Source organism: Centruroides sculpturatus, unplaced genomic scaffold, assembly GCF_000671375.1.
Source record: "Centruroides sculpturatus isolate CEXI.00-Female unplaced genomic scaffold, Cexi_2.0 scaffold363, whole genome shotgun sequence".
NCBI classification, from domain to species: domain Eukaryota; kingdom Metazoa; phylum Arthropoda; class Arachnida; order Scorpiones; family Buthidae; genus Centruroides; species Centruroides sculpturatus.
Genome location: NW_019384701.1, coordinates 623,848 through 636,372, shown reverse-complemented (window position 1 = coordinate 636,372; position 12,525 = coordinate 623,848). Strand labels below are relative to the sequence as shown.

The 12,525-nt window shown below is 30.5% G+C and overlaps 1 protein-coding gene across 1 annotated transcript; it reads left to right on the top strand.

Moving 5' to 3' along the window:
- Positions 1 to 293: 293 nt before the first annotated feature.
- On the top strand, positions 294 to 10,621 carry LOC111627559 (exportin-5-like). Its single transcript, XM_023371157.1, has 6 exons — positions 294 to 791; positions 6,463 to 6,584; positions 7,653 to 7,725; positions 9,075 to 9,212; positions 9,365 to 9,547; positions 10,430 to 10,621. Exons 1-6 carry the CDS (start codon positions 684 to 686, stop codon positions 10,619 to 10,621), a joined length of 816 nt encoding a protein of 271 aa, XP_023226925.1. The 5' UTR covers positions 294 to 683.
- The last annotated feature ends 1,904 nt before the right edge of the window (positions 10,622 to 12,525 follow it).

Sequence of the window (12,525 nt, the reverse complement as noted above, 5' to 3'; positions counted from 1 at the left end):
CGTACAAATACGATAATAATCCTACAGATGGCAACTCTAACGTAGCAGATACAGGCGCCACCTAAAAATTTATCTATTTATTTCGGTTAAGTTCAGATTAAAAAAAAATGAAAGCGAATTAATCCGTGAAGTATATAATAAATAAACAAAATAGTAATAAAAAATTAACGCAAATAATACCTTTTAGGGTATTTGCAATCGATTTATCAGGCAAGGAACGGAATGTATTTTCATGGTCTGCGACGTATCTTCCCGATACGTCGGAAATCCCCATTCCCATTCGATCCGGAATTTTTCGCACTCCGTTGGGATCGGAGCGGCGCGTCTCCTATCGGTACCGGAAGTTCAACCCAAAATTTCCAAACAGTCGGCCGTGGCCTTTATTATATTTCTGCCGGACGAGAGAGAAAACGAAAATATCCGAGAAGGACGCGGATCCCGATCGCCTGATATTCGATCCTCGATCTGCCGTCGTCTGGTTAAAAATTAAAAAAAAAAGAAGTGAACGCGCTTTTCTATCGTTCGTACTTATTTTTCTATTCCAAACGGTAGGAAAAAGTCGCCATCGCGTCACTACCGATAAGCGACGAAAGTCCGTCCTCCCGGGCAGTTCGAACTTTTGGCGACAGAGGGGGCGATCGAAGTGGTTCGACGTTCGAACCGGCGTCTGGACCCAATTTCGAATGGCCGAAATGGAGGGGGAGAAATTAGAAGCGGAGAAACTTTTCGAGGCGGTGGAGACCATCATGAATCCGTCGATCGGCCAGGAACGGAGAGGAGAAGCTTACCGGGTAACTCTGCCGGCTTTTTTCCGTCGTCCGTCGGTGCAGCCGAGTCACGCTTTACGAGATTTTTGTTTACCAGTGCGATTCTACGTGCGCGTGAAACTTATGTATTCGGTCGATCTTCTCGCTTTTAAGTAACATTTACTAAAAGTAAAAGCGATTTTCGGGTGAAAGACGATTTTCCATGGTCGACGATCGCTCGGAAAAACTCCGAAATCTTTGAATTATCTCTGTCGGATTTGCTAGACTCGTGGACCACCGCTTTGTTATGTAAAAAAAAATCCCGTTTTCGACGAAATATACGAACCATTAAAGGCACAATTTACCTTCAGAATGAGGGCTAGCGACCCCCAAATTGTAGCCCTCCCATGTGCAAACAAAAAAACTCAAAAGAACCATACCCCTATGCATGACCCTTCATGAGCTATAGGCCTCTGAAAATTCGCCTGCGTCATTTCCGGTCACGTGACATCCTACCCAAAAGGGAGCCTACCAATCAAAACAAAATCTGCACGCACACCTTACTTAGCGCTCCTTTCACACTTCCCTGTTCTGTCTTCACCACCATCGCTGTCTTGTCCCTTCCACATGGTGTGTGGGCCACGTTACCCACTTGAAGTCATCTGTAGTTGTCATCAGTTTCCTGTAAATACAATTATATATTATTAATTATTAATCTTACCTTTGCCAGGACACAAAGCCCAGTCCAGTTAAATCCGTTACAGTCCACACACTTGTCCTGTCCGGACCATGTCTGGTTTCATCGTTCTGGTCTTCCATCGTTGGCTGAATTCTCTGCCTGTTCTGTGGCATGTTGCGGTTTGATGCATTGTTTCTGCTGCTGCTTCTTTAGATGTTTTGGTGCAATGTGCCAGTCTTCCATTTTCTTTTCCTATGTCTCTTGACTGGGAGACGTGCCGTTTCCGATTGGTGCGCACACCCTTGAAGGTAGATGACATCATCTCGTTATGCCTCTTGCCCATCTGCTCCATCCCATTTTCCTTACCGGTGTGGGTGTTCATTTTGCTGTCCATGCCTTGATGTGATGGCATTCTTTAAACTTTGTTTGCTGTGCTGGTTTGTCTTCAACTCAGTGGTGACTGTGGCGTCAAAACTGTCGAGTGGTATGGTGGTGTGTCTGTCAGAAATGGTAACAAAAAATTGCTTTAAAATGTGTATCTATTGTCCAAAGTTTAAATTTAAGACATTTACTGTAAAGCTAATTAAATGTTTTCAAATTGTGAGATGTATAACTCTATTATAAGTTAATATGAAACAAAAATTGTACAAAACTAAATTGAATAATTGATTTACAATTTACAATAATTAATTTATAAATATAGCCAATATTCTCATTTTACGAATGTTTAGGTGATAAACTGGGCATATTGTTTATACGTGCATTAAATGCTAATGTATTAAGTTAGCACTTGCAACTTTATCAAAAATTTATTGTTTGGTACCAAAATTTTCTGTATGTTCTTGCACCGTTTCGTTTTTGTTGACATTGCTCGTTTTTAGATTTGGTGATCGAATTTTTATTGCCTTACTTGACTTTGGTTGGCTGTAATTTATTCTTGTCGATTCGACGTGTGATATTTTCTATTTTTGGACAAAACCAAAAAACATTTAAAAAATTAACAAAATACTCTATTAAGTTCTGGTATCTTTTGCATACAAATTAGGTAGCATCAAGAAAAATGTGCAGTTTTACCCATCAGAAAAGAACTGATGAAGCAATGTCATCTAATTGATGTTGCCGGTCCCTTAAGAGTAGCTATTCAAAGTTACCAGATTGCATTTTGAAACAAAAATATTTAAAACATTACAGTAATACCTCGACTTACGCGAACCCGGAGTTATGTGATTTTCAAATCTCGTCGATTCGTCTTTTGTTTGAGCGCAACGCGACTCTCGATTACTCACTCCCCCCACACTATTGTTCGGCTTACATGTTTGGACGTGTCGCGCAGAATTGACACACAAATAACACAAAATAAATTGTAGCTATTTCTGTGTTTGTTATATCTACGGAGACTCGAGAGACTCTTTGTGGTGATTTCTTGTAACCGTGAACGAATCAAAAGACGAGATAAGATTAACGAGAACATTTATTAGTTTACATACATCCGATTTGGATTTTACACAAATTGCGAAATTATACCCTGACTTACACGAATTCGACTTACACGGTTATCGCTTGGTCCCACCTATCGCATAAGTTCGGGGTATTACTGTATTCTGAATTACGAGTATGTATGTGAGAATTGTCATTATTTTCAAAGGGTTGTAGTAATCTGAATAGTTTTGGAATGATCTGGCTACAGAATATTCCAATGTTCTTGGAATTGTGTTTCCTGACAAAAAATTTTTATGGAAGTAAGCCAATTATTGTTTATGATTATCCTGCATTTAAATGACTGGAATGTTGCTTTTGATGTTCTAAATTGCAGTTATCTTAAACGACTAGAGTTGTGATGGGTTGAAGTTGGTGGATCAATGGTCCTATTGCTCTGTGGGAAATTATTAGTCTAGTAACTATTCAACATCTTTGAAAGTTAAAAGAAAATTGTCACTCATTTTACAGTTGTATCTAATTATTCTTGTTTATATGTTCACCTTTTTGTAATAAAATATGACATTAATTTCTTCTTTTAAATCAAAGTTCTCAATTTTTTTTAATTGATGATGTGTTTATTGCTTTGTAATTTGACTAACCGATCCTATTTTCCTCAGTTTATTTCCTGTCTTTATTGAATTTGACTACTTCCAGTTGAACTATACCTTTTATCTGTTTTCACAGTTTACTCAACAGTTTGTCTTGGCATTTGTATCCTTCCAATCGATCCTTTCTTTGTTCCTGGATGTTCTGATACATGTGTTTGTAGGTTTAAATGCAATCCATAAAATTTCCTTTTAAATGTAATTCTCGATTTTTCTATTACAAAAAACTTTGTAGCCTCACTCTTGCTGTCCTATATTTATCCCATGTGTAATTCTTTGTTTACCTGTAAATGTGATCCCAAATATTTCAGTCTGTTAATTTTTTTAACTGTCTTATTACAAAGTCTAATTTTTTTTCACTATTTTTACAAGCCAAATTCCACAACTTATGTTTTCTCTCTACTAATTGTTAAACCTTACATCTTTACCAATAACTCTTTCTATTTCTTCCTTACTATTTCTTCGTCATTAAGCAAACTTGTATTATCCATGAATAAGATACATCAAGGTTCTCTGATTTTTCAAATCTGCAATTATCATTTGTAAATCCTTTCTAATTTTTCTGTAATAAATTGTCTAATACAGCATTTCTCAACCTTTTTATGCCCAAGGACCAGTAAAATATCTGAAAAAAATTCTACAGACTACCAAGTTAATTAGGCGTAATATTTTTAAACCTGTGTGTATATTACCAGCATTTGGGACAACATGGGACATACATTTATAACATAATAAATTTTTAAAGTAGTGTGTTTTGTATACTTACAGAAGCTTAATTAAATTGAAAGTAAACTATTAAAAGTGAATCATCATTGAACAAAGTTTATTGAGGTTTATTAATTTAAGTCTGCCTGTGGATCATCTGTGCCATCGTTGCAGACCACAGGTTGTGAAACCCGGTGTAATATAATATAAAAGATACAGATTTAAAGCCAATCCCTGATGAATCCGTTATACCTATAACATTTTTGTAACAAACTATTCTGTCTTAACAAATTCTCATAAGCTTTGTTAAGAATAAATCATTAATTTCTTACAAATTTAAATATTTTGTAAGTCTATGAACACCATAAACAAATCCTTCCTAGCTTCTCTATACTTATCCACTAGTTGTATAACTAAGAACATTTGTTTCATTTTTGATATACCTGGCATAGATCTAATGACTATTTATATTAATCTTATTCCTCAATGTACTTTTTATAGTTCTTTCCCATAGTTTACATAGCTAATGGCATCCCATTTTCTATTATATGATGATATGACCTAGTTATTTTATCTACTTTCCAGATCCTTCCTTTTTGAGTAACCTATCAGTCTAATTAATCACTCAATCCTTAAATTAGCTAAAAGTTTTTGTATATATATTGGTATGCTGTCCAATCCTATTGCCTTACCTCTCTTCATTTTCCTTAATATGGAAATTGTCTTTCCACAAACTTTTTTCCACAAACTATTTATTCTTTGGGCTTTCTATCTAACAAAGGAGATTATGACATTGTTTTCAGGCAGGAGTGGATGGGGCCATTGGGAAATTTCTGATGCTGGTCCCTTTTTTATTCATAGGTGTCAGCACTGGTACATAGATTTCTCATACTGCTTGAAAGTTCCATCCACACGCATCTTTGGGGCTTTCAATAATAGAGTTTGCATGGATAATTCTATTAAAAAAATAGAACAGATATGGCTACATAAATTAAATAACTCCCAAATACAATGAAATAAAGGAATGGGTTATATAGTATGAGAAAAGTTCCTTGCAGCATTTTCATTTTAAAAGTACTGAAGATATATTAATTTGTTTAATGTATTTATATAAGAAGGCATGTTGGAGAATTGGGTGGAATCTTTTTTGTTGACATTGACAATCACTTTTACTACTAATGAATTTGAAAATGATTTTCAAGGTTAATAAAAAGGCTCCAGCTGATTCTTCACACATGACTTCCCAAAATTAATATATCTTCAGTATTTTTGAAATGAAGAGAGTGCAAGGGTTGACTAGTCCTCTGTATTCACTTGCCTATTGGCTTCCCACATACTCTACCATGTTACTGACTTGGTATTCTGGGCTATTTAGTGGAGAAATTGATTAGTTACCTGTTTTCTCCTCTTTCTTTGAATGCTCAGGTTGCTGCACTGATCATAAATAGATAAGAATTGGTTTAGAAAGGCTGTGGGTAAATTTGAAAAACTTAATTTCAGTTTTTGGAATTTTTATTTATTTGATTGTGTGTGAATTCTTTATCCAAAAATTTAGATCTCATTTGATCTAAATCTTGGGTAAATGAAATTTATGCTTGTTATACAGTTAGACTTTTTACTTATTTTGTAGTGATACTTAACATTGGATTGCTTGAGTTTATTGATACAAAGGTCTTTCTGCTAATAACAAAGCTTAAAAATTTTAGACAAAATATAGAATTACAGAAGTAAGCAGTTCTGTTTCTTGGATTTTCTTCCTGCAGACTATTTATCTCCAAAATCAAATTGATATTAAAATGATCCAGTCTTACCAGAGTTTCATGTGATTTGGAATGTTCTGTCGGTCAGTTAAAATTGAAAATAATTGTTTTCATAGGCAGCAAATGGGTTAACATTAGTTTAATTTTTCAGTAGGTCATTTCCATTGGAAGGTTCTTTGACAAAAAAGTGAATAAATGTTTTGAAGTAAAATTTCAAATTTCATTGGTTTAATGTGTAGTTTTCTCTACTTTGATTATTAAAGAATTAAGATTATGGTAATTAATAAGTTAATATTCTTTAAATCTAATAATCTAAACCTTGAAATTGTAATGTTGTAAATTTTGAAAGACTTAGATTCTGATAATAGTTTTATTTATAAACAGCTTTATTATTAATCTATGTTTTATTGGAATTGGTTTTATTTTATTATGACATTTTATATTTTGTAATATAGATAATAATAAGAAAATAAACTTTATAATTGTAGATATGTGAAAATTTTAAAGAGACTTCGCCGCTCTGTGCGCATTGCGGATTACTTTTGTCGTCGATTGAAAATCCACCTGTAGTTCGTCACTTTGGACTTCAGCTAATAGAGCACCATATAAAGTAAGTCTTCTAATGGAGTTTGTTTATAATAATTGTTTTAATTATGGAAAAGTTTAATACAGGGTTCTTAGGAAAGTTTATAACCCCTTATAACTTTTAAAACACCTGAAAACTTTGAAAGCACCATGGAAGTAATTGGCACTTATAGGAAAGTGACGTTGCACAGTCTATTGTTTGTGATTTTAACATCCCTAGTGGTGAAATATGGAACTAAAGAAAACTAACTGGGAACTAGTGGAGATGTGCAGAAAAGTCCAATTACAAAATGAGAGATCATTGTTTATCATTTTGTACTCAAAGCAATATTTGGTTCAGCAGAAATACCTTCAGGAAAGAGCAGTAAAGACTAAGAAATTGTCAGCAGAAAACCAATTTCTGATATTTGGCAAGAGTTATTGAGTGTGGTGGTTGTCTGGAATGGCTGCCACAATCATCCAACTTTACACTGATGACTTCCTCTTTTGGGATACACAAATGATCAAGTGTATGCTATGGAACTTTCCACCATGACAGATTTAAAGGAATGCATCATCAATACTTGCAATGCTGCATGCTGTTAGAGATGAAGTTCTGCCCCACATCCAGAAGTGCATTGTCACCAATGGTGCACACTTTGGACACTGTACAACAGATTACATATCAGATTGATTGAATAGCATTTCATCTGTGTTGTTTTGTACAGTACATAAACATTTGCTATGTACTTAGTCTTTTCTGCTCTTTCCTGTAAGTGTTTCTGCCGAACCACATTTTGTTTTGTACTAAATAAACAAGTTCTTACACTTTGTAATTGGACTTTTTAGCTTGCCTCTGTTGGTTTTCAAGTTAGTTTTCTTTAGTTCCATATTTTACCATAAGGGGTGCTAAAAATCTCATTTATTGGACTGCACATGGTCACTTTCCTACAGGTGCCAATTACTTCCATTGCAATACAATAGATGATTTAGAAGTTAAAGGGCATGTGTGGACTTTCCTAAAAACCCTGTATATTAAAATTTAATTTTTTTTATAGTTTGAGAAACTTTTATGAAAAGTATTGTAATGAGCTTTGATAATATTTTATTTCAGATTTCGTTGGAATTTCTTATCACAGGAAGAAAAATGCTGCATTAAAAACAGTGCAATGAATTTATTAACTAAAGTAAACTTTTACTATATTTATTAACATATTAATAGAATAAAAAATATATTATACTTTAAAATGGAAATTATTATGAGTATGGATGTTTACAAATCAAAAAATATATTTAATTATATTAATTTATTTAAATTAGTATAAGGTTTTTCACTCTTTATATGGGAAACAAAATAATAGAATAGAAATATATCAAAATAGAATTACATACAAAATTCAAATAATTGAGTTTAAAATATACAGGATGAGTCAGGAGGAGGGGGAAATGTTTTGGGAATGATAGTATTGGCCATACGATTGCTGGATTATGTCAGCTATATTATAGTTACTAATTACTAGTTAAATTTAGACCTCTCTAGGCCAAATTACTTCATATTTAATCAGTAATTAGTAGCACTAATACTTAGATTAAAGCCAAGTAATTGCCAGATTACATCAGGTGTAATCTGGAAATCATTTGGCTTTAATCTAAGAATTGGGTTTATAAATGTTTATGATGACCTATACTAATATAAACAAAAAACTTTATATCAACATGGGTGTTATTCTCAGTAGTTTTGGATATACAGCTGTATGAAAGTTGTTCACATACAACAATAAAAATGAATGACGTGTGTTACAATCTAAACAAATGCTCAAAAATTAAAACCCAAACTTCAATACACTACAACTTGTGTCTGAACATCATGTGTCGTTTTTCTGAGATAGTGGTGATGACCACTATGCAACTTAGAGACAAAGTTCAAGTCTCGTTGCAGCATCTCCTGGAAACAGATGTTAGACATGCTGACAGTAATAAGGATGTAAATCAAGAATATAATGTTTGATTGACTAGATTTTAAGGAGTATTGAAGTTCAGGATTTGATTTTGGAGCATTTGTTTGGAATGTAACACTTGTCATTCATGTTTATTGTTGTATGTGAGCAACTTTTATATAGCTGTATATCCAAAACTACTAAGAATAATTCGTTATTTTCATATAAAGTATTTTACTTACATGACCTATATTATCATTCTATAAGATATTTTCCTCTCCTTTTGATTGAAGCTGTATATACAATAAATAAATATACAAAAACTAGTAGTCAAACTGTGGCAACATGATGCCATAATAGTAAAGATAAATAATGTGTTTAAGTAACTTTTTAATATAAAGCAAAAAACAATAAAATTTACACCTACCATATAAAAATATACAAAAGTTAAGTGCAAGGTATTATGCAAAAAAACATAAGCAACAAGTCATCACAGCTGGTCAACACAGATTAAACCCTCTAGTTATGTTATGTTAATATTGCCCCAAATCTATTATAAAATGTCTTTGATCAACTGTAGAAGTTAGTTCATTTTTCAGGGCACGAATTCTATTCTGGATGAAGAAGCACACATAAAGGATGGAATGTCAAGGATCATCGTAGAAATGATCAAGAGAGAATGGCCTCAGCAGTGGCCGGAACTTTTAAATGAACTAAGTGAATTGTGTAAAGTTGGAGTAAGTTATATTTGGATAAGAATATACCTTGGTTTGTCAATTTATTCTTTAAAGTATTTTGTCATTATCTGAATTATATTGCAAATATAAATATAGAAATAGATGAAATTTTTTCTTGCTTTATATTTTAAAATATTTAATTTTGTCAACAGGAGACTCAAAAAGAATTAGTCTGTCTCATATTTTTAAGGCTGGTGGAAGATATTGTTACTCTGCAAAATGTTCAAAATCAAAGAAGAAGGGAAATATATCAAGCTCTAACCAGTAATCTACAGAAAATATTTGTATTTTTTGTTACTTCTTTAAAGACTCATTACTATGAATATAAAACCTTGGTTAGTTAAATTTACATTATTCTTTATAATTAGAAATAGATTTTGTTTAGTATTTTGTGTTTACCTTAGCTTACCACATAAAACTTATCGAGTTTTCTAATATTGAATTGAATTTGAGGGAAAATTCATAAATCTTTGTCAAAAAATTTAATTTTTAGATCACATATTTATAACTATTTAATTTATATATTATTTAAAGTGTGTTTGTTTATGTTATTAATGATACACTATCCTGCAGATGCCTGCCGATATTGAAAAGATACATTTGTTAGCAGACATTATTAGTTAAAGATGCTTCTAACTTTCTAATGATGATATTTATACTATTTCCTAAAAATGTTTGCTTCTTTTTAATATAAAAAAAAATTTCTTAAATGAAACCTTTTTGCATATTTTAATATTTATTTCAAAGTAAATATTAAAATACTTTATTAAATAATAGCTATTTTCAATCTAACAAAGAACTTCACAAATATAAAAATATTAAAATTTTTATAGGTTTTGTTCATTAATAATTATTAATTTAATTAAACTATTGTTATTGTTAAACTCCAAATCTTTGCAAAAAAAAAAAACAATAATTTAATTAAGCATCTATAAGACACTACCTTTCTTATCTAATATGCAGCCAATCAAATGTCTAATGATTTTTTTATCACAATAAAAAAATTTCTAGTAAATAATTATACTTGTTACAGTTTTAATTTTTGCATTTTGTTTCTATTTAATGAATTGTTAATCATTTTTGTGGTTATTTTCTATTTTTTCAAATTCATTTAGACACAAGTTTTATATAAACAAAAGTAAAACAATTGTAGTTATTTTCTGGACTGAAATTTTCATTGACATGCAACACAACATTGATTTTAATTTTGTCAACAGGAGACTCAAAAAGAATTAGTCTGTCTCATATTTTTAAGGCTGGTGGAAGATATTGTTACTCTGCAAAATGTTCAAAATCAAAGAAGAAGGGAAATATATCAAGCTCTAACCAGTAATCTACAGAAAATATTTGTATTTTTTGTTACTTCTTTAAAGACTCATTACTATGAATATAAAACCTTGGTTAGTTAAATTTACATTATTCTTTATAATTAGAAATAGATTTTGTTTAGTATTTTGTGTTTACCTTAGCTTACCACATAAAACTTATCGAGTTTTCTAATATTGAATTGAATTTGAGGGAAAATTCATAAATCTTTGTCAAAAAATTTAATTTTTAGATCACATATTTATAACTATTTAATTTATATATTATTTAAAGTGTGTTTGTTTATGTTATTAATGATACACTATCCTGCAGATGCCTGCCGATATTGAAAAGATACATTTGTTAGCAGACATTATTAGTTAAAGATGCTTCTAACTTTCTAATGATGATATTTATACTATTTCCTAAAAATGTTTGCTTCTTTTTAATATAAAAAAAAATTTCTTAAATGAAACCTTTTTGCATATTTTAATATTTATTTCAAAGTAAATATTAAAATACTTTATTAAATAATAGCTATTTTCAATCTAACAAAGAACTTCACAAATATAAAAATATTAAAATTTTTATAGGTTTTGTTCATTAATAATTATTAATTTAATTAAACTATTGTTATTGTTAAACTCCAAATCTTTGCAAAAAAAAAAAACAATAATTTAATTAAGCATCTATAAGACACTACCTTTCTTATCTAATATGCAGCCAATCAAATGTCTAATGATTTTTTTATCACAATAAAAAAATTTCTAGTAAATAATTATACTTGTTACAGTTTTAATTTTTGCATTTTGTTTCTATTTAATGAATTGTTAATCATTTTTGTGGTTATTTTCTATTTTTTCAAATTCATTTAGACACAAGTTTTATATAAACAAAAGTAAAACAATTGTAGTTATTTTCTGGACTGAAATTTTCATTGACATGCAACACAACATTGATTTTAATTTTGTCAACACAATATTATTTTCTATTTAAAATTTAGTAAATGTTTTTAAAATATTCTTATATTATTATTAAAAATTATAAATGAATTAAATGTATTATTTTGCACAAAAGTAAAGAAATAAAAGCTAGAATTTTATAAAAATTAAGCTTCTTAATGAACATGTAACAGAATAAATGAATGCTGTGATACTATGATTCTTTTCTCTAACAATAATTTTTTCTTATTCTCTGTTTAGCTTAATTTGAAAACAATCTGAAGATAATGTAGAAGACTATAAATAGTAGAAATTAATTTAATAAAATCTTTTAGTTGTTCATATTTTTTGTTCTCAGAATATAATTAGACAATTTATGCTATTGTTTTCAATGGAAGAAGTTTTGAACTAAAGAATGTAGTAAAATTTCATCTGTAATTCATGACAAATTCCTTTACTATTAAAACTAGTACAAAAAAAATATATTTTTTAATAAAGAATATATATATATATATTAATGTAAAGAAAGAAAGTGTGTATATATATATATACACTTTCTTTACATGAAATTTAAAAGAAAAATTTTAAATATGCCAATGATACCGATAAGTATTAGTAGCATATTGTTTTACTGTTTACAAATATACATAATATACAGGGTTTACCATAGGAGTTACCTTTTTCTTTGTTTATTCTTTACAGAGAAAGCATAACACTGAGTAAGGATGAACAAATTAGAGTTATTTTGATGGTAGGATCTCCTACAATTGATGTGAAGTCATCAAGGATTTTAACAGGCTTCATCCAGACTTTTTACTAGTCACATGCAGTTGTCTGGATGCAGCCCATTAAATTCTTTGACAACTTCTTGCTGTCTGTAAGAAGTTGCTGAAACTAAAACTACTTCCTTACTTGGTGCCAAGGTTTACTTGTAAAAGAATAAACAAAGATTAACATAACTCCTTTGGTTCCAGACTTATGAATATAGTCTTTGTATATAACATATATACTTGATACTAAAATGTTTTTTTTTTTTTTTTTTAATTTTTTAAACTATTATTTTACTA

What these genes read in the sequence shown, in the direction of transcription:
- LOC111627559 (XM_023371157.1), top strand. Translation starts at nt 684, where the DNA reads ATGGCCGAAATGGAGGGGGAGAAATTAGAAGCGGAGAAACTTTTCGAG. An exon ending in CTAATAGAGCACCATATAAA is followed by an intron (nt 6,585 to 7,652) that starts GTAAGTCTTCTA and finishes ATTTTATTTCAG; the next exon opens with ATTTCGTTGGAATTTCTTAT. An exon ending in CAATGAATTTATTAACTAAA is followed by an intron (nt 7,726 to 9,074) that starts GTAAACTTTTAC and finishes TTCATTTTTCAG; the next exon opens with GGCACGAATTCTATTCTGGA.